A 19355-nucleotide genomic window follows, 5' to 3' on the forward strand; every position below is an offset into this window, starting at 1 on the left:
GCCACCTTCGTGACATTAGCTCCCCTCCTCCTAAGCCTGAGTCCCATCAGGCTTTTTCTTCCAATTTCAATAGTTCCCGTCCTCCTGAGCGCATGGTCCTTTTCAGCTTGTGGAACTTTTCGTCTGCTATCCTCCATCTGACCCTTACCGATTCCAGAGTCAGATTCGCCATCTCGATCGTGTGCCGCTGATTGTCGTTCAGCTGTCTAAGCTCCGCAATCGTTTTGTCGTTTGCCGAAATTGTGGCCTCGGCTTGGCCCAGTTGTTCTCGGAGTCCCCGGATCTGCCTGTGTAGGCTCCTGACATCCGGTTCCATGTCTGCCAAGGAATTTTGGGCCCCTCCCTCCTTGGACCGCGTCCTTGCGGCCCATGCCTTTCTGGCATCTTCTCCTTCCCACTCTTTTCGGCTTCCATCCTTCTGCGGGTAGAATCCCGCAGATATTTTTTGTGCCCTGTGCATCCTGCACCCATTTCTGAAGTATTGTTGCCAATGCTTCAGGACGTGGGCTGGGTGTGGGCCACGCTTTCGACATTGCCTTGGGAACCATCCCGAGCCTTCTTTGTCGCCAAAGTGTGTTTGGCAATGGACATTGTAGCATAACGTCCATGACATGGCGTTATGCTGTGCTTGTCTTTCCCTTTCCTTGAGTTCTTCGTCGGTTGGCCCACATGAATGAGTATTCAGAGCTGGTGGGTGTGGTTTGGCGGGGGCTATCCCTCCAGCCCTCGTGTTGCTGCAACGGCACGGGAGTCTTTCCCTCTCCTTTGTCTTGGTTGAACGTGATCGTCACCTGGGCCAGGCTTGCCTGGGTATCGCTGGTGCAAGGTTGAGATGGCATCTTGTGCGTTTTCGAAGTTGTGTACAAAGTACCAAGTTTTATCGTGTTCAGGAGAATATCCTGTCCACTTGGCTCGGTATTGGAGGTGACCGTGGAAGAAGCAGGAATCGACTATTTCGTCGAGCTCGTATTCTGGTTCTCCATTGTATTCGATCGGAGGGGGAGGAATAAGTGTTTGTGAAGGAAACTTATTGTCGTTGTGTAGTTCGAGGAGTGAGATGTGGAATGTATTGTGTATTCACATTGAGGGGGGAAGGTCGAGTTTATAAGCTCGGCTGCCCACTTTTTCCAGTATCCGGAATGGTCCTATTTTCTAGTAGTCCAATTTCTTTGATGGTCGCGTTGTATGAATATTGTGTGGTGTTAGCCATACCATATCTCCTGGTCGTATGTTCGGATCTAGTCTTCGGTGCTTATCGTATTGTTCCTTCTGTCGTTGTTGTGCTTGACTCATTTCGTATTGTAATGTTTCATGTAGTTTCCCCATATCGGTTTTATCCGGTATCACATCATTAATCGTATGATATGTGGTCTGACTTTGTGGATGTTGTCCGTAATTTGTGAAGAAGGGTGTCGTGCCAATTGTTTCTTGCTTTCCATTGTTGTATGTGAATTCGGCCATAGATAACAGCTTGTACCAATCATCTGGCTGATAGTTGACATAGGCCCTTGAATATTGTTCGAGTATCACATTTACCCGTTCCGTTTGTCCATCCATTTGTGGGTGGAACGCTGTGCTTATTCTGTTTTGTATCCCTATTTCTCTGGTTACTTTCTTCCATAGTCCCAATGTGAATAGTGTTCCTCGATCGGTAATGATATTCTTTGGGAGGCCGTGAAGTCGAAAGACCTCCCGGAAGAATGTTTGTATAAAATCCCTCGTGTTAATGTCTTTTCTAACCGGAATGAAATGACTCATTTTGGTCAGGCGATCCACCACGACCAAGATGCTATCGCAATTTTCCGATGTTGGTAGGTCCGTGATGAAATCCATAGTAATTGTTTCCCATGGTTGTTCAGGGACTTCGTTTGATTTTAGTAATCCATATGGTACATGTTTAGCCGTTTTCGTCCTCTGGCCTATGTCACAGTTTTTGACATATCGTTTGACATCTTCGCGCAGTCCTGGCCAATAGAATGACCTCGTGATGAATTCTGTGGTTTTAGCCGTTCCTCCGTGTCCTGCCGTTCGGATATCGTGGTGTTGTTGTATGTTGTCTGTCCTTATCGCCTCTTCTTCCGGGATCCATTGTTTTCCATTGTGCCACATATTTCCGTCCTTCCATTGGCATAACCCCAGTGCAATTCCTTTCATCTCCTTTTTTCCTTCTTCTAAGGCTTCTCTGATTGCCTGGATTGTTTTGTCTTTCTTGTTTGCGTTCTCGTTTCCTCTTTCTTCCTTTGATGTGAATTGGATAACCTCCATTGCCTCGAAGTAGGTTTTTGGTAATAGGGTCCGTGTTTTTTGTTTGATCCTTTCGTCTTCTTTCGTTTGTGGTTTGTCGCTTGCAATCCTTGTGAGAGCATCTGGCTTTCCACTTTCTTTGCCTAGTTGGTATTCGATTTTGAAGTTGTATTTGCTGAGGTGTTCCATCCATCTTATCTGGCGGTCGTTCAGTTCTTTCGTAGTCATGAACGGCACCAGGTTCTTGTGGTCGGTTAGAACTCAGACTGGATGGTCATTGTTCAAAACGTATCTTCTCCATTCTTTTAATGCTTGAACTATTGCTAATAGTTCTTTGTTTGCAATATCATAGTTGCACTCTGCGGGGGTCATTGTCTTGGATTGATAGAACACTGGCCTCCATTTTCCATCGTCGCAATGTTGCGATAGTATGCCTGAGCATACATATTTTCAGGCGTCTGTTTCAATCATTGTCCTTCGGTTTGGGTTGAAATGGACCAATATGGGTGCCGATGTTAGATACGTTGGTATTGCATCATATGCCTTTTGGTCCGTTTCTCCCCATTCCCATTTCTTGTCTTTTTTCGTTAGGTTATAGAGTGGTTTTGCAAGTCTGCTAAACCCCTCTATGAACCTTCGATAAAAGTTGCAGAATCCCATAAAGCATTGGACATCGGTTTTGTTGTTTGGTTTGGCCCAATCCCATATGGCTGCTATTTTAACAGGGTCGACCTTGACCCCGCTTCGATTTATGATAAATCCAAGGTATTCTGTTTCTTCCTTATGGAATTCGCATTTTGTTGGTTTGATCTTCATTCCTGATCCTTGTATTGCCGTCATGATATTGCTGATATCTTTTTGGTGTTGCTGTATGTTTTCCGAGTATATGAGTACATCGTCCAAGTATACGATGCAACATATGTCGAGGTACTTATTAAGTACCTTGTTGATCCATCTCTGGAATGAAGCCGGTGCGTTGGTTAGCCCGAAGGGCATAACCAAGTATTCGAACATTCCGTATCTTGAGGCGAATGTAGTCTTCCATTCGTCTCCTGCCTTGATGCGTATATTGTAGTATGCGTCTTTGATGTCGAGTTTGGTGAAGTATTTTGGTGATCGTAGTCTGTCCAGTGCTTCCCCAATCAAGGGTAGTGGATATCGGTCCTTCTTGGTAACCGAATTGAGGGCTCTGTAGTCCATGCATAGTCTCATTTTTCCGTCTTTCTTTTTGACGAATAGTATTGGGGATCCTCCTGACGCGAAAGAGTCTCGGATCCATCCTCTCTTTAGGTTTTGCTCGATATACTTCCTAAGTTCTTCGAGCTCTGCTTCCCCTAGGGGGTATAACCTCTTATAGGGAATCTCTTTTGTCTTTCCCGTTTTTTCGTCTTTGTCCAGCTAAATTTCGTGGTCGATTCCTGGTCTTCCAGGTAGTAGCTCTGTAGCTTCCTCTTCTTGGAATAGATTTGTGAATTGGTGATATTCTTCTGGAACCAATTCTTTCCATCCTTTTTTGCTTTGGTATTTCTTGTCCTGGATTGCTAGCTCTGTACTAATGTTGATTTTTGCTAGAACCGCTTTTTCGTCTTCGTATGTCCATTTGAGAATTCCTGTTGTATCTCCTCTTCGATAATATCGTCCAAAGGCTTGTGCTGTGATCTCTTTGATCTCAATTCTTTTTGTTGTATCGAGCTGGTTTTGGTCCATACTTCCAAATCCCTTGTTTCCTCTTATGGTTTCTTCCAGTTGATCTACTTCATGCAGATCCTCTTTGTTGATTTTTTCGATTATCAACTGTGCGATTCGATCGCCTTTCTGGACTTGGTTGTCCTCTTGAGCTAGGTTGACCAGGACCACTTTGATTTCACCGGTATAGTCGACGTCGATCACCCCTGCCATGGTCATGAGTCGGTGTTTGACTGCGAGACCACTGCGTAGTGCTATTCGTCCATAGGTGCCTTCTGGAAGTCCAATGGCTATTCCCGTCGCTATCGTTGCCTGCCCATTGGCCGGTATCTTGATTCCTTCGTTGGCATATAGGTCGTGTCCTGCTGCCCCTTTGGAACCCTTGGTAGGCACTTTTGCCTCTTGGTCCAGTCTTTGTATCCGGACCCTCTTGTCTTGCCGCATCTCGGTAAACTTTGCATGCAAAGTTTCTTCCTCCGCTTCTCGTATCGGTATTGAGTAGACCACAGGTGAACTGTTGAGACATTGTGTCGCACATAGTTCGCTTGTAAAGGTCATCTTGTTCTCGTCCCAATCAATCGTCGGATTGTGCTTTTGTAACCATGGCATCCCTAGGACTATTTCATGGTTCTTCAGATCTGCCACTTGAAAGGTTGCCGTTTCCCTATGGCTGTCAATGTCCATTGGTACTGTCGCCGTATGGGTTATAGGACCCATAGCACTTGGTTTTCCATCTGCTAGGTAGACCTGTCTTGCTTTCTTCGCTTGTTTGGTATGGAGGCCGTATTTGTCACATATTTCTTTGTCGATGAAGTCTTCAGTGGCCCCCGAGTCGAGCATTGCATATATTGTTGTTTCTTCGCTTTCCCTGTTGTATATCTTCGTTTTGATCATCAGATGATCTCCCTCTCCTTCTTCTCTTTGCGTGTGTAGTGCCGTGTAGTAGTTCGCTAACTTGATGGGTTTTCCAGGTCCACATCTTGGGTCTCCCAGACCACCGTTTACTGGGAACCCTCCTCGTTTTCCGCCGGTGAATCCTCTGCTATCATTTCGCGGATGTTGCTTCTTTTCTGATTTTGGTAACGATTATTTCCAGTAGCTCTGTTTCCCTGGTATCTGTTATCTGGTCGGCTTCTGCATTCTCGTATCCGATGCCCTGCTTTTCCACACCTTAGGCATCGTTTCCCATTCATCCTTCTGGCGTATTCTTCCTTAGACAGATTCAGAGCAGGCCCTGTTCGTGACTTGCTCTAATATCCATCGGTTCGCCTGGTGGTAATGCTCGACTTTCTCCTCGAGGTGCTTGCAATTTGAAGGTCCCGTCCACATTCCTGGATGATTGGACCACTCTGTGTGCTATATTATTTTCCGAGTTGCTCCGAACCATGTTTAATTTGCTTTCTTTGTCGATTGCCCATCTTGCAAATCATTCGGCTGTCGTATAGTGCAGGTCAGAGATTCCCCATGCCTCTCGGAGTCTCTCACTGCAGTTTCTCAGGAGGATAATGTAGAGAGTCGCATCATCAAACTCGGCCTCGTATTCCAACAGTCGACATTCGTTCCAGTATGCTGAGAACTTTTGTTTTCCTTGCTGGACTTTTTCTAGCTTTCGTCTTGCTGTTTCTTTGGCGTTGGGGTCTGCAAATTATTCAAAGAGTGTTGCCTTGAACTCTTCGTACATGACCCATTCCCTCTGTTTCCGTCCATCTTGGAAGGGCATGATCCATTGTCCTGCAAGTCCTCTGAGTAGAGATTCCACATATGGAATCTTAATTTCATCATAGTGATTTGCGTATCCCTTAACTGCAAAATATCCCTCGCATTGCGCTAAGAATATTCGTAGCTTATCTTCGGCTCCTTTGTATGTGTCGGGCTCCTTTGCTTTTGGTCGTTGGACATTTCCTTGCCCTGTATTTCGGGTGGCTGCAAGAAATACCTGAAACTGATTTTCAGTCATTCCAAGTATGCTGGTTCCTGGTGCCGGAGCGGCTGGTGCCGGTGGCCCAGGTACTGCGGATCCCGACATTCTCTCAGGTCGTGGCGTTCCAGCAGAAGAGCTATCGACTGGTGATCCTTTCTCTGGGGTTACAGGGCTTGCTGCTCTCGAGGGTTCTGCTGAGACGTGATCTAGGGCATCGCTGAATCCTCCTAGATTAAGATTTTGATCGTCGACGTCAATATCTCCTTCCCTGTCTGGGTTGAAGGATGCCATCTTGTATCGTTTGGCGTCGCACTAGGTGACGCTTTGTAATGTAACGATCCCCTTTCAGATAGTTAGTTCTTGGCGACGGGGAACAATACTTATCCCTTTTGTCTCCTTCGTTGTATGTCTTACGATAGCTCTAGGCCTCTGCCTATGTTACCGATAGTACAAGACCTTTGTCTCCTATCGGAAACGCCTATCGTAAGCTTTCTCTAACTCGTCTTCGTGACGAGCACTTCTTGGGGTAATGATAACGGTTGCAATATGGATAAAGATCGTAAAGGTGTTTTATATTCGTTAAAGTAATAAGTAGGAAAAGTACTTAGAATTCAATCTAATTTTATTTATACTAGTGCCGCCGACACCGGCATACGACCAGTCTCCCCCACGCCCCATAAAACAAATCTATCTAAAATACACACTACCGCGGACTATTCCGCCTCGCAATCACTCCCCCCAAACATAAATCCCCAAAAAAAAAAAAAAAAAAAAAGTCACTACCTAAATAGGCTCACAGGCGCTCGCAGCAACTAGTACTGTCCTGGATTAATGCGTCTTCCTACCTCACCACCCAGCCACTGTCTCATACCCTCACCCCTATCCGCCTCCAACACAATCTGTCCCACATACTCAACAAAGGAATCATGTAGTCTATCCCAACACCCTTCTGTCCTTTGATAGTGCAGTCCCAGGTCCACGTATCCCTCGGCCAGAACCAACCCACAAAATGAACAGCGCTCCTCTTTCAACAACCCTTTTGTCTTAGCCCACCGCAAAACCACCGACGTCCGAGTCGCGAGGTCCAGCTTGTCCCATTGCTGGTGCCGAGAATGCCAAAACCAATCGTGACACATTTGTAAACAGCGGGGCTTTTTCTCAAAGTGTTCGGTGAAGGTGACTCGTTTCTGGGTGGCCGTCGCCGAAATCGCAGTCCCACAGCAGGGACAATTACAGCGTCGCTGGTCGGGCAAGAAAAACCACTTCTTCGGCATGGTTACCAACCCCGGTAGAGCGCATCCACTGCCATCGTGTTACTTCTCACACCGGGTGCAGGTCGTGGGGTCCCCTACCGTCGCCAACTGACCACTTCTTTCCACCATCAGTGTGCCGTCAAAGGGGTTACCTGCCACTACCAATTCCCCATCCACCGTCTCAACAAGCCGGGGAATTCCTAGGCGTAACCACCTGTGGCTCATCCACCAGGACTTCCACCGCAGTATCGTCGAATCCTTGTACAAGTCCTCATCAGCGGGCCGCCCTATAGCATAGCGGGGGCACTCAGTCCAGTGGTATCTATCATCCTTCCCTTCACAGCTGTCATGCCCGACCAAACCGGTCCCGCTGCGAATTCTCAGTAAAACATAGGAGTCCATACGGGTGAGGCCTCTGAGATGTCGAGGTTCCCTAGGTTCACGAGCATAATACCCGTGTCCCTCCCTGTTGTGCCATGAACCCCACTCTGCTTTTCGCAATTCTCGGGCCAATGCGGCATGTCCGATCCCAAAGCTTACCCCTTCCCAACTCAGCGGCCGCAATGGGCGTCCCACGCAGGCCTTAGCCTTTTTGTCCACCGTCTCATTGCTGTCAATGCTCATGTGTCCCAGAACCCAGCTAATGTTGACATGGCTGAACTCATTAAACAATGGGGCCATAACTTCCCACATTTGAGCCGAATCTCCTTCCGGAAACATCCCGTCTACCAGGGTGAGGGCGGGCACACAGTCCAGAAACATATGGACCGGGCACCTCTTGGCCATCATTCGAGCATATCGGAGTGCACAAACAACTGCAAACAGCTCTCATTCAACAATGCTCCAAGACGGGGGAATCGAGCACCCGTCGACACAGGTCAGGGCTCCTTTCTCAAATATTGCCCATGCCACACCAGCCCCTTCAGAGGACTTGGACCCGTCCGTGTATATAACCACATCCGAGGACTTGCAGAGATCTGTGTACAGCGAACGGTGGCGTGCAGCCATCACCGCCTTGTCCTTCCCAATCGTAATCGTGGGGCGGCAGGTGAGTTCCTTGTCCGAGTTCTGCCAGTGTGCCACCATCCCTTCCTGCTTCCAGTCATGCCGTATCTCACCGAACCACGGGTGTTGATCACAGTACCAGTAGTTAATAAATCGGCTGTAGCACCTCCTCTGTAGATACCTCCCTTGGATGGCAACAGGTGGTGTTCCGAACTCAGCCAGCAGTATATTGTTTGCCAGCCTCATGGGGGTCCTGAAGACTGATCGGAGGCAGTCGTTGACGTGGACCTGAATCTGTTTCACATACGATCCATGGTCGGTTACAAATTCAAGCCCGTAATACACGGTCGGAAGATATGCTGCTTGCACCAAGCTGTAAGTCTCCCATGCCCCAAGCCCTCCAACACTCCCAAACCTCCTTCCCAACGCTGAAATTCTTCTCCTAACACCCAACCCCCTTTCCAACCAATACTTTACATGAGAAGAAAAATTAAAAAATACATTGAACCTATACCCAAGAACCCGTAAATCCTCAGAAGGCAAAACTATTTCTCCCAACAATTCCATTCCCCCCCAAGCCCTGTCCCCAAACCCGATCCACTGGGTCTTGAGGGCACTAAACCCCATCCCCCTAGCCCTTGCTATGCGATCGCAGTCTGCAAAAATTTCCCCCGCATGGTACCGGGCAGCGTTGCAAGACTCTGCAGCCACCATGATGACCCCGTCATCAACATATGAGATCACCAATTGTCGGACCCCAGGGGAGTAGCACATTCGCGGTGTGAATATATCCGCCACGTAGGCCCCAAAGAGAAAGGGAGAGAGAGGTGAGCCCTGAGGCACCCCTTTGCTGACATAGCAGGCTTTAGAGACGCATCGGTTAAACCGGAAGCGAATTGACTGGCAGGACGTCCATCTTCACACCCACTGACACAGGTTCAATAGGCACCCCCTGGCGACCAGGAAGTCTGACAGAAGGTCAATATCAATGTTATCAAATCCTCCTTCAACGTCCATGGACAAGATCAGTCGTTTATAGCCCTCGTTGTGCCGTAGGAACTCAAAGACCACTGCCATGGCGTCATGAACCCCCCTCTTCTGGCGAGAACCAAACTGTGTTTCCCCCAGGTCAAGACACCTGGCCAGTCTCAGTAAAACCACGCGTTCTGCAACCTTTGCAGGTGTCGGGAGGAGGTGTATCATTCTCCATGACTTGACAATGTCGTATTTGGGTTTGTCAATCTTTGGTATGAGCACTACCTCTGCCCGATGCCAATCCGGAATACTGTGACGTAACCCATAGTTGACCAAACGCCTCAAGGTTGCCGTATCCCTTCGCTTCCAAAACCTTATGAATGGATACCCAATATCATCTTCTCCTGGGCCTGTGTTCGTAGGGGACCTAGCGAGGGCGACCTCCATTTCCTGGGCACTGTCCATATCAATCATGGAGTCTTTCCAAGGGGCAGGATCGCCAGGGGATAGTTGCTGTGCAACCAGGTCGCTAATATCGGAATGTGTCGTGGCGTAGGACCCATCTGGCCGGGCCATGGAGGGAAGCGTCCGCTTGGCTTCCAATTTTCATGCTAGCCGAAAAATGTCCGGGTCCTGGCTCTCAGCTATCTTGGCCCTGATGTGTTTGAACCTGGCCCTCAATAGGCAAGCCCGGTAAACACTCCTGACTAGCTTGTAGTCCTCCGTCCGCTCCGTCTTGCGCTGGGAGTATCGTTGTAGCCGAGTCACATCCAGCCTCATTGTTTCCAACTCTAGTGTCCACCACTCGCACCAACCTGTGCCAATGGAGGCCCAGAGTGCGTGCACCACACGCTTCACACCTTCCCACAGCTTCTCATCTTCTACCTCCTTGAGGACGTCCAGTTGTTTCCCGACTTTTTCCCAGACTGCTTTTTTCCAAGCTGGTCTCCAACGCATAACATTGTCAGGGAGGTCCACCTTCAACTTAAGGGCTTGAGCACTGTGCTCACAGCCAGCGGTGTCCATGTATCGATGTCGGACATATGGCGCCCTGTGTAGGCATAGGTCGATTCTGGAAATGTCTCGAAAGGTTGGCACTGTCGGCGGCACCATATTCATATCCCGAGCCGGAGCCGTGAACCACTGTTTCAGCCACCGTCCTCCTGTATTGTTATGGTCCACGTTGGGATCCCAGTCTTGATGTCTGGCATTGAAGTCTCCAAACGCGATGTCAGGTTCCCCAAGCTCATCCAACCATCGAAAAATCTGGTCCTTGGTATAGCCGGGTCGAAAATAAACTCCAGCGAGTACCTTCTTTGCCCCTTTTTCCCAATACCCAATCTGAGCACTGCCTTCCCCGTGCCTAACCACCTCAAACAACCCACAAATGTGGGACCGAACAAATACCTCAACACCTGACCCTTTAACAAAGGAAAACAAATCCCACCCATCAACATCCACTGGTACATGCTGTCCCTCTCGATTAACAGGAGGTTCAATAATAAAAAACAAATCAAAAAAGGAAAACACATCAAACGCCAGCGCCCGATGCCGACTACTCCTCCCCCCGTTGAATGCTAATGTCGTAATAAGCATTAAAAGGGGGCTTCAACTGATTCACTCGGGCCACAAGGGCCCGAGGCATAGGCGGAGCCGGTATCCGGATCCTGGGCAACCCAGCTTGTTTCCTCATCGTGGGGCTTGGTGGCGGCACCACCCCTAGTTTTTAAAATTCCACGTGCCGGGGAGGGGGAAGGCCGTTCCGGTTTCTTACCCTTGGCTTTTTCTGACTTATGGCAGGGAGTCTCCTCTTCCTCATCACTGCTAATCTCGACCAGCCTGGGTGTCGGGGATCTTCCACGACTTCGGCTTCTTCTCCTCTTCTTCCTTTCTACCCTCTTACCCTGCGGCCCCAGTTCCTTGACCTGTTCCTTCGCGGGCGTGGTCGGCGTGGCCTTTCCCTGTCCAGCAGGCGAGGAAGGTGGAGTCGGGGAAGATGATTTGATACCTGGGCATCGTTCGTACCCCGTGAAGTGGTCCATTCGGTCGCACAACCAGCACTGTCTCCTGGTATGTCCACAGGCCTGGCCTACCCCTCCGGGACAAGCCAGTTTGCTGCACATGTGTTCTCGAGAAAAGTGCTCTCCGAAGCAGAATCAGCACCAAGGGGGGTGGCCACATGTCGCTTCAAAGTGGCCGGTTTCCAGGCACTTACCACATACCATGAGGGGGCGATGCTCTTCAAAGATTCTGATATTGCAGGCTCCTCCTCGCAACCAAATCTTTCCCTCCGTTAGTCTTTCCTTGATGGCCTCATTATTTTCCACTACGAAGCGGATTCCGCAACTTGCAGTATTGGCCTGCCTCATAGCGTGTATGGATCCCATAATATCGGGCCGGGAAACAGTAACTACACTAGTATTGGATTGCTCTAAATCAGTGCGGAGGCCATCAAAAGCCGCGCTTCCAGTCCATCCTTCCACCTTCCAAATCGATCCCCGTCCTGTGTCAGCAACCGGAACACCAGAAACAAAGATCTTCACCTTTTCCAGATTCCTCTGGAATTCAAATTCTGGAAGTGACAATTCTCTAAGCAGATCGAGCCTGGCCTTGTCCAACCTGTTGCCTAGCTCTGTCACCGAGTGTGCCGCCAAGGTCAGGAAAATACATCCGATTTCTGGCTGGACATACCCTGCGCGAACATAAGGGGCATTTCCTTGAATCTTTCCCTGATTGGAAAAGGTCACATTAATCCGATTTTGGATTGTCTCAATGTCGACACCCTCTGGCAGGGCAACCTTCTTTCGAGTGGCGAAGCGCATGGTGATGTGCCTCCTTCTAGCATTCAGGGTTGGTGACGAGCGCGGCGGCGGCGGCACCGAGTTCAGTGGGTCTGGGGGTTCCATTGGTACCCGTCTGTATTCCTGCCATGTCTGAGTCGCGCCTACCTTGACGCTGGCCAGGGCAGCTGGTCTGGATTGGGCTGCTGTAGTAGCAGGTATCGCATCCTTCAGAGCCGATTCCTGTTTATCAGCCTTCCCCTGAGTCTTGGCCGGGGTCGCCGCTTCTTTTTCTTTTCCAGCCTCTCTGGCAGCTTTTCTTCTCCTCCTGGCACCACCACTCAGGCGTTTGCCACGCTTCCTCCATTTTTTCCTTTTCATCTTCCTCCACCCCTTCCTCCTCTTCCCAGTGAACCGACTTGCCTTCTCCTGCTCGGTCTACCCGCAAGACTATTCCCCCTTCACTAGAGGAGCTGCCACTGCTGCTTGACTGGTGTGATGAGGCCGCTGATACAGGCCTGGCAGGACGTACCCATTCCTGTGGGCTAGCGGGGGGCTTGGGCATGTATCCCATTCGTTTTACTACCTCTGTAAAGGAGGCCTTAGCAGTAGGAGCCTCCTTAGAGGCCTCCTCTTTCCCAGGGGTAGCGGATGGTAGGGTAAGCTCCGACGAAACATCGGAGGTACTATGAGGTACAGCTGGTGAGGAGCGGCGGCGCAGGGATAACCTCACCTGAAGGGCTTCAATTTCCTCCCCTTGCCTACCAACAATGTCGGTCAGTACTTTTACTGCCCGTTCCAAGACACGAACTCGGCTCCAGTAGTTTATCCCGTTCCTTGGACCTTCATTGTCAAAGGTGGGGCCGCTGTTCATCCAAGTTCGTACGTCCTGTACAGTGTCGTCTTCAATTGATCCAGACTCCGAGGAAAGGAGAGGCTGAGTATTACCAGACTAGATGTCTTCCAGACTTTCCAACATGGATCCAATTATACTACCTGAGTGGGGTCCTGAAGAGGGGGTCCTACCAGCGTCTAGCATTTCACAGACACCTGCCATAATTGAGTCCGCCTGGGCTACCACAGCGCCGGCGTCCTCTGGTTGAGTTTCTGGGAGCAGAACTTCCAGTGGAGTTGAACCTCCACTAGGGGCTTCTGAGGAACCCTCTAGTTGGCCTCCAAGAGGTGACACCCATCGTCCAGTAATAGGCGGGGGTGATGAACCCATGGCTGGTGAAGGGGCGTGTAAGCTGTCGCCCAAACCAGTCGCTTCCGAGTTGCGCCCATTTTCCAGCTCCATAGGGGTATCCCTAGCCAGCACCTCAGAGGTGGGTAGGACATCCTCGGTCATCAGCGGCGACGGAGAGAGGAGTGTAGCCTCGATTGTCGATGGGAGCACCACAGGCGGAGGGATGGCCAGGTGTCCATGGTGAATCCCTAGGGGTAGGCCGGGAAGAGCGGGGACAATCTGTTTTTTCCGTCCCTCATCAACGTTGATAGCCCTCAAGAATTGGGGACCAAGGAGTGGAGCAGCAGATCGCTTAATGGGAGATGCCGACCGTGTTCGGCGGCGTGTTCCAGAGACAGGAGGGTTGTAATCCTCGTCATCAGGGTCGTCCAGCTTGAACTTCGGGGTTTCGTAAAGAGCCCTTTCGCCTGAAGACATTCATGACAAAAAGGAGGGGGTCGAGGAGCCGGTCCCGGTATTGTGGGCCTGGCGGAAGAAGCTGGGCATCTTGCTTTGGACAGCCCTAGTGAGGGGAGGAGTAGCGGACCAAGAGCTGGCCTCAACCGTGGTGGCAGTCGAGTTGTCCTTGGCGGGGGGAACGGAGGATTCAGGGACTACAGCCTGAGAATCTTTAGGAGGGGAAGGTGTGGGGGCCGGAGAGTATTCCGAGCCACGGTCCGAGTTGAACCGAATGAAGAGCCCTGTGGTAGTGTCCTTGCTCAAGCCACACGTGGCTGAACAGCCACTCCCGATCAGGAAACCTCTCACCAAAACCTCCACTTCTTTCATCGTGGCAACAGTCGTGTCAGCAACCGTTTGCCGGACCAAATCATCAAACTGCGGGTTCACCGCGTTCTGACACCCGTGGCAGTGTTGGAACTGTAAAAACTTAAAGTTTCCTTTGGGTGCAGCATAAGACCGTGTGGTGGTAGGGATGAGGCCACGGCCAGCCTCAGTAGCAGGCGCAAGAGACAGGGCCACACGGGCTGTTTCAAGCGAGGAGGAGGGGTTGGAGTCGAACCGAACAGGAGACGACATCCTCGAAGGGGGGGGAGAATCCGTGGAGGAGGAGGCTGTCGAAGATGCCATCCTCGCCCAAGCTACACTCAGTGATTACCGGGACCAGGCCACGGATATCTCACACTGAAGTATCTTCTAAGCGAGAACAACAACTTCTAACCGACCGCCCGAAACGAAAAACACAAACAAGTAACAGTAGATGAAGTATTTATCGCGAGCGTAATAAGGTAAAGTATTGGTTATGCTCACTTCCGACACGAAGTGCAAGAAGTAGGAAAAGTACTTAGAATAAAGCGTGAAGAACCTATCTTCCTCGGCCGCATCGGCCTCCTTATATAGTGTTCTTCCTGCCTTTAGTCATGTGACCTAAAGTGGTCACATGTGCGAAACTAAATTATAACAAACTAGTCATATGACCAAAGTGATCACAAGCTCAAAACCCATGACCTCCTAGCGAGGTCATGTGCGAAACTCATAAACCAATTATAATACACTAAACAAGTCATATGACTCAACTGAGTCATATGCACGAAACCCATGACATCATAATAAGGTCATGTGCGAAACATAAATCATATGCGCAAGGCTTACCCGTAAGGCACACTCATAAGGCATACTTGTCAGGTGCATGTCCCATGACTCATACTTGAGCCATGTGCAAAAGCATCACAAATCCCACACATAACTAATCATATAGCCCGAATAGGTCATATGCGTGAAACAATAACATACCTGTGACTCATAACCATGTGTCACGTGAAAACCCTTTCCTCGCTAAGCTACGTTCGTGACAGGCTGGCACCCTACTGCTGAGTGGCATCTCCTCTGTCAAAACATCCACTGCTTAGGCCTGATATCAAGGTTCCTGTTCTCAATTAGTGGGTCGTGGTATTACACTACATTCATGGCTCAGCTGGTTGGTGGCATCTGGCCTTATGCCTCTTTACTGGCCACTCAGTTCGGGAGTGGTTCTTTATAAATAGCAATCTGGCAGTTTGGTAGTCAGTTGATATTTTCTTTTGTAGCCCTTACAGGTCTAGTAGTTTACAAGATAGACTTTCACCTTATGCTTTCCTGCCTAGCTTGTTGAGCTTTCTTTCTGCTGTCTACGTGTAGTTACTGGAGATGGTCTCTTGAGCAAGAAATCTCTTTACGCATATAGTTAGCTTCTAGGTGAGACCCTTTCGCATTCAAGTCTTGAGATCCATGGACCAGGCACCTGAGTTGATAGCCTTTGCGGTGTGTGCAGTTGGGCCTATACTAGTGAGTCTTGGGGGTACAGGTTTTCTCTTGGTCCGGGGTGTAGGAGTTTTCTTTACATCATAGCTCATGCTACATGTGATGTTCTTATACCTTAAACAAGTATTAATATGATTCTAAAATTAAATAAAAGAAAGGATTAACCTAAAGAATGGTCTCCAGGTAGTTTTGTGCAAAACGGACCAGAACTGATGGAGTAATACTACTTTGAAGTTAAAAGTAGTATGTGAGGTTACCGAAGGCCTATAGGCGAGGTAACTGAAGTCCATTGCCCTGAAAGTGTAATAGTATTAGAGAATCATTAAAGATTCTGAGACACTAGTCCAAGGTCATGATGAGACCTACTTCTAGGAGGGTTGACTGTAAATAGCACCTATTGGTAGTTAACCTCCAATGGAGTCAATTGAAGGAGCTATATAGCCATCATTCAGAATGATATGGAATAGAGTAGAACCAAATAGATGTTTAGGGGCTGTGCATGCTTGTAGAAGACTAAGTGTATATGGGTAAAGAGTTCTATAGTTGGTATTGCATCTATTTGGGCATGAGATGTTCGCTACTGCCATGTCTGTGATAAGATGAGTTTTTACTCCTGTAGTTGCATTGTAGATACAGCAGCTAAAACACTTCTGTCGAGTAGATGTTAGCAAACCATGGAGTAGTCTAGTTCATTATAGAGAATCTTTAGTCCAATTCATAGAGGTTGGCTAGACAGCCCAAGGAAGTTGGATGCTCACGAACCTAAAGTAGTGATGGAGAGCAACTGGCAGTATATGAAATCTACTTAATTATATGTGAGTTCTCCTCTACTCTGACAATCAACTACCTCTCAAGATCAGGACTTAATTGAGTAAAGCTATAGCTCAATAATATTAAGTTTTACTGTTTTGTTTCTTCAAACTCTACTGTTGAGACTTTGACATTTATTATATTGTTCTCATTCGTGGAAGAATTCATTTCAGTGTGGTCGCAACCTTGAGATCCATCTTCAAAGAGGAACTCTCCATTACAATCTCTTTCTTGTATGTCTACTTTCTTGCTCCTCTCATTTGTGAATATATTCACCATAATACTAAACTTTTCTTGTAATAGCCTTCTGTACTAAACCCTTATACTCTAAACTCTCTCTCTTTCTCTTTCTCTCTAAAGCTTCCTTATCTGCCAGTTCTTATCAGCTTAAACGTCCACAAATTTTCACTCTCACTGCTATTACTAATAGTTCTTAAGTTAAACTCCTACTCTGTTCTCATTTTCTGTCTTTCCATTGATGTAGTGATATTTATCTCTGATTTCTTTTCATCTTTATTACTTTCTTGATTATAAATAACTAACATGGTATACTTTGCATATCAAATCAAGCCTTACTGTACTCTACAATTGTTCCCTCTTATTTTTCAAATCTGCTTCTCTAATATAGTTTTTACTTAAATTGAAAGTACTCTTATTATTTTATACAATTATTTTACATATTCAATCCTTCTCTACAAAAATGTTTTTCTATAATCCAGTTTTTTTACCTTACAATGTACAACATGTCAAAGTTCTGGAGAATTCTGACTATATATGTCTGATCTGTTGAACTTTCAACATTTACTACACACTTGAGCGTAAGATCGAGGGGGCTCAAGTATTATGTGTAGTTTGGTGTGGTGGGATGGCCTGATCTGGAGCCAAGCTTTGCGGCTCTGGATCTTGCAGATGACCCTTTTCTCCCGTTGTGACCCTCGATCTCCATTCTTGGGTGATGATATTATATAATATAATAACCTGTTTCTTTTAATTTCCCCTCTCTCTGATGTCTACCTCCTCTTACTCACAGTGACTATGCCGGAAATACAGGAAATAGTTGACGGAGGTGGGTCGGGAAGGAAACCGCAGAATAACCTTGTGCAGGGGACCTCAGCGGCGGGAGCCAGAGCTTTGGGAGCACAGATCATCGCATTCTACTTCCGGGCTCCGGTAAAGGCGTTTTTCAGACTACGGGTGGATTATATGGTATCTCTACACTCCTTGTGAATGTCGGGTGGTATAGTGGTTAATGAGGGTAGCACGTTCCAAGGGCTATAAATCCAAGAGTGCAAGCGAATGAACGATGGTCGTTAAGACAGTCCACTCCTGGGCTTCTATTTCATGCGGTAAAGCACCACGGATGGAAGTTCATTCCTAACCAAGGTATTACCTCACAGATCCTGCAGTACTCCCACTACACGTATTCTCACTCACGAGGAATATAGTTCTCCCACCACTAGTAGCAAATGCAACCATCGGTACGATCCTCTACACTTCGTACCTACAGGTCCTTGGAAGCCTTTACCAACCTTCCTCACAACCTACAAAACGAGTCTACCCACCACCCCCGTTCAGTGCGGCCTTCCAAGCCGGCTCTGCAGCTGGAGCCATTCAATCCCTCGTTGCGGCACCCCTCGACGCCCTAGTAGTCCGCTTCCGAGTAAACGACATGCTAGAAGGAAAGTACACATCTATGTGGCAATACGGAAAGCACAAACTTCACGAGATCGGCCTCCGAGGGGTTTTCTCGGGTTACACACTCTCCTTCCTGAAAGAGTCCCTTGGATACGGCCTTTTCTTTGGATCGTTCGAGTACGTTAAACAACAAGCTTACTTCTCATACTTGACATGGTACTACGGCCGAAGGAGACGAAAGCACCATACAGAGCATGCCACCATCCGTCCGCATTACGCCCTCGAACCGATTTTCCTGCTCCTAGCCGGATTCTCGGCCTCAGTTACTCAACAGGCAGTCCAGCACCCGTTGGCCAAGATCCAGGATGTGCATTATGGAAGACTGGAATCTATCGATTATGCCTCGAAGCTGCAGCATACTTCAGCCCTGAGGGAGTACGCGCACGGCTACGAGAAAACATTCGCGCAGTGTAAAAAGCAGGCGGTGAAGGTTGGCGGGTGGAATAATTGGTTGTACAAAGGGTTTGCGCTCAACACGCTGAGGCAGGTGCCCAGTACAGCTGCGGGGCTGATCGTGTTTGAGCTGGTTAGGAGGAAGTTTGGGGATGCGAGGGAAGCGGTCGCTATTGAGTATGAGAATTCCACGATCTTGTTGTTGTAGGTGGAGCGATTCGGCTATTTAGATGTTTTTTCAGAGGGCAGAGAGGCGACTGCTTGCGCGGTATGTGTTTTAGCGGCATTTTGTGGACGGTGTTTGGTGGGGATGTTTGCTTGCATTCCGGGCTTACTTGCTCCACTCTTGCTTGAGGGGTTTAGATTGAGTGTGATAGACTTTTAGGTGGCCTCCCCCATTTTGCTCTCCCTTTCCTCTTTCCTGAATGGGTTAGGGCTGGTAAAATATCAGGAAAAAATAGAGATAACGCGCTGTGGAGATACTGGAGATACTTGTACGATACCGTATAAACACAGAAATATAGGACTTCTCCAGACTATTCTTGCAGTGACTTGAAAACTATTGATTGGAGGAGGGATTGCATGAAAAAGAGTATTTAGGGGTCCTCCAGGCCACCCAGAGCGCTAAAACTGCTGTTCCCATAATCCTTACGCGAGCAAAACTGATATCACACCTGGATGAACACCCCCTCTGCCCATCACCATCATCAATTCTCACTCGCAGGTTGCCAGATATACACATTTAAAGCTGTTAAGCCTTGACCGAAAGGGAGAAGAACACAAGAGATAATCAAGATTCTCTAAGTCAAGTCGGAAACACTCATTCTGATAGCGAATCCATGGTATTGTCGGGAGTTATCACCTTAACGTACCGCACTTCACAGCTGCGTAAAACAATTATGGGACCAGGGGGCGGAGGAATCAAACAGGACTGGAGACGAGACAGACACGTTGTGAGCGGATATCACACCACCAGCCAGCAGAAACTCCATCCACCGAAGCACAGAGACAGTAAAATAGCCAGGGAGAGGGTTGAGGAAAGCTGACTCCTGTGGGATATTTCCAAAGATCATTGAGTTGCTCTTCGACCCAAACGGCAATGCTCAAGA

General features: G+C 48.3%; 1 protein-coding gene; it reads left to right on the forward strand.

Moving 5' to 3' along the window:
- The first annotated feature begins 17115 nt into the window (after positions 1-17115).
- On the forward strand, positions 17116-18779 carry GSTUM_00009432001 (uncharacterized protein). XM_002840698.2 has 3 exons: positions 17116-17364; positions 17418-17541; positions 17604-18779. The coding sequence occupies exons 1-3, from the start codon at positions 17194-17196 to the stop codon at positions 18452-18454; spliced, it is 1146 nt and encodes a 381-aa protein (XP_002840744.1). The 5' UTR covers positions 17116-17193; the 3' UTR covers positions 18455-18779.
- The last annotated feature ends 576 nt before the right edge of the window (positions 18780-19355 follow it).

Source organism: Tuber melanosporum (assembly GCF_000151645.1).
Source record: "Tuber melanosporum whole genome shotgun sequence assembly, scaffold_57, strain Mel28".
Taxonomy (NCBI): domain Eukaryota; kingdom Fungi; phylum Ascomycota; class Pezizomycetes; order Pezizales; family Tuberaceae; genus Tuber; species Tuber melanosporum.

Bases quoted from the DNA above. Each gene is read 5' to 3' on its own strand.
- GSTUM_00009432001 (XM_002840698.2), top strand. From the start codon at position 17,194: ATGCCGGAAATACAGGAAATAGTTGACGGAGGTGGGTCGGGAAGGAAA. The intron at 17,365-17,417 runs GTATCTCTACAC...TAATGAGGGTAG, and splicing joins GACTACGGGTGGATTATATG to CACGTTCCAAGGGCTATAAA. The intron at 17,542-17,603 runs GTATTACCTCAC...CGAGGAATATAG, and splicing joins GAAGTTCATTCCTAACCAAG to TTCTCCCACCACTAGTAGCA.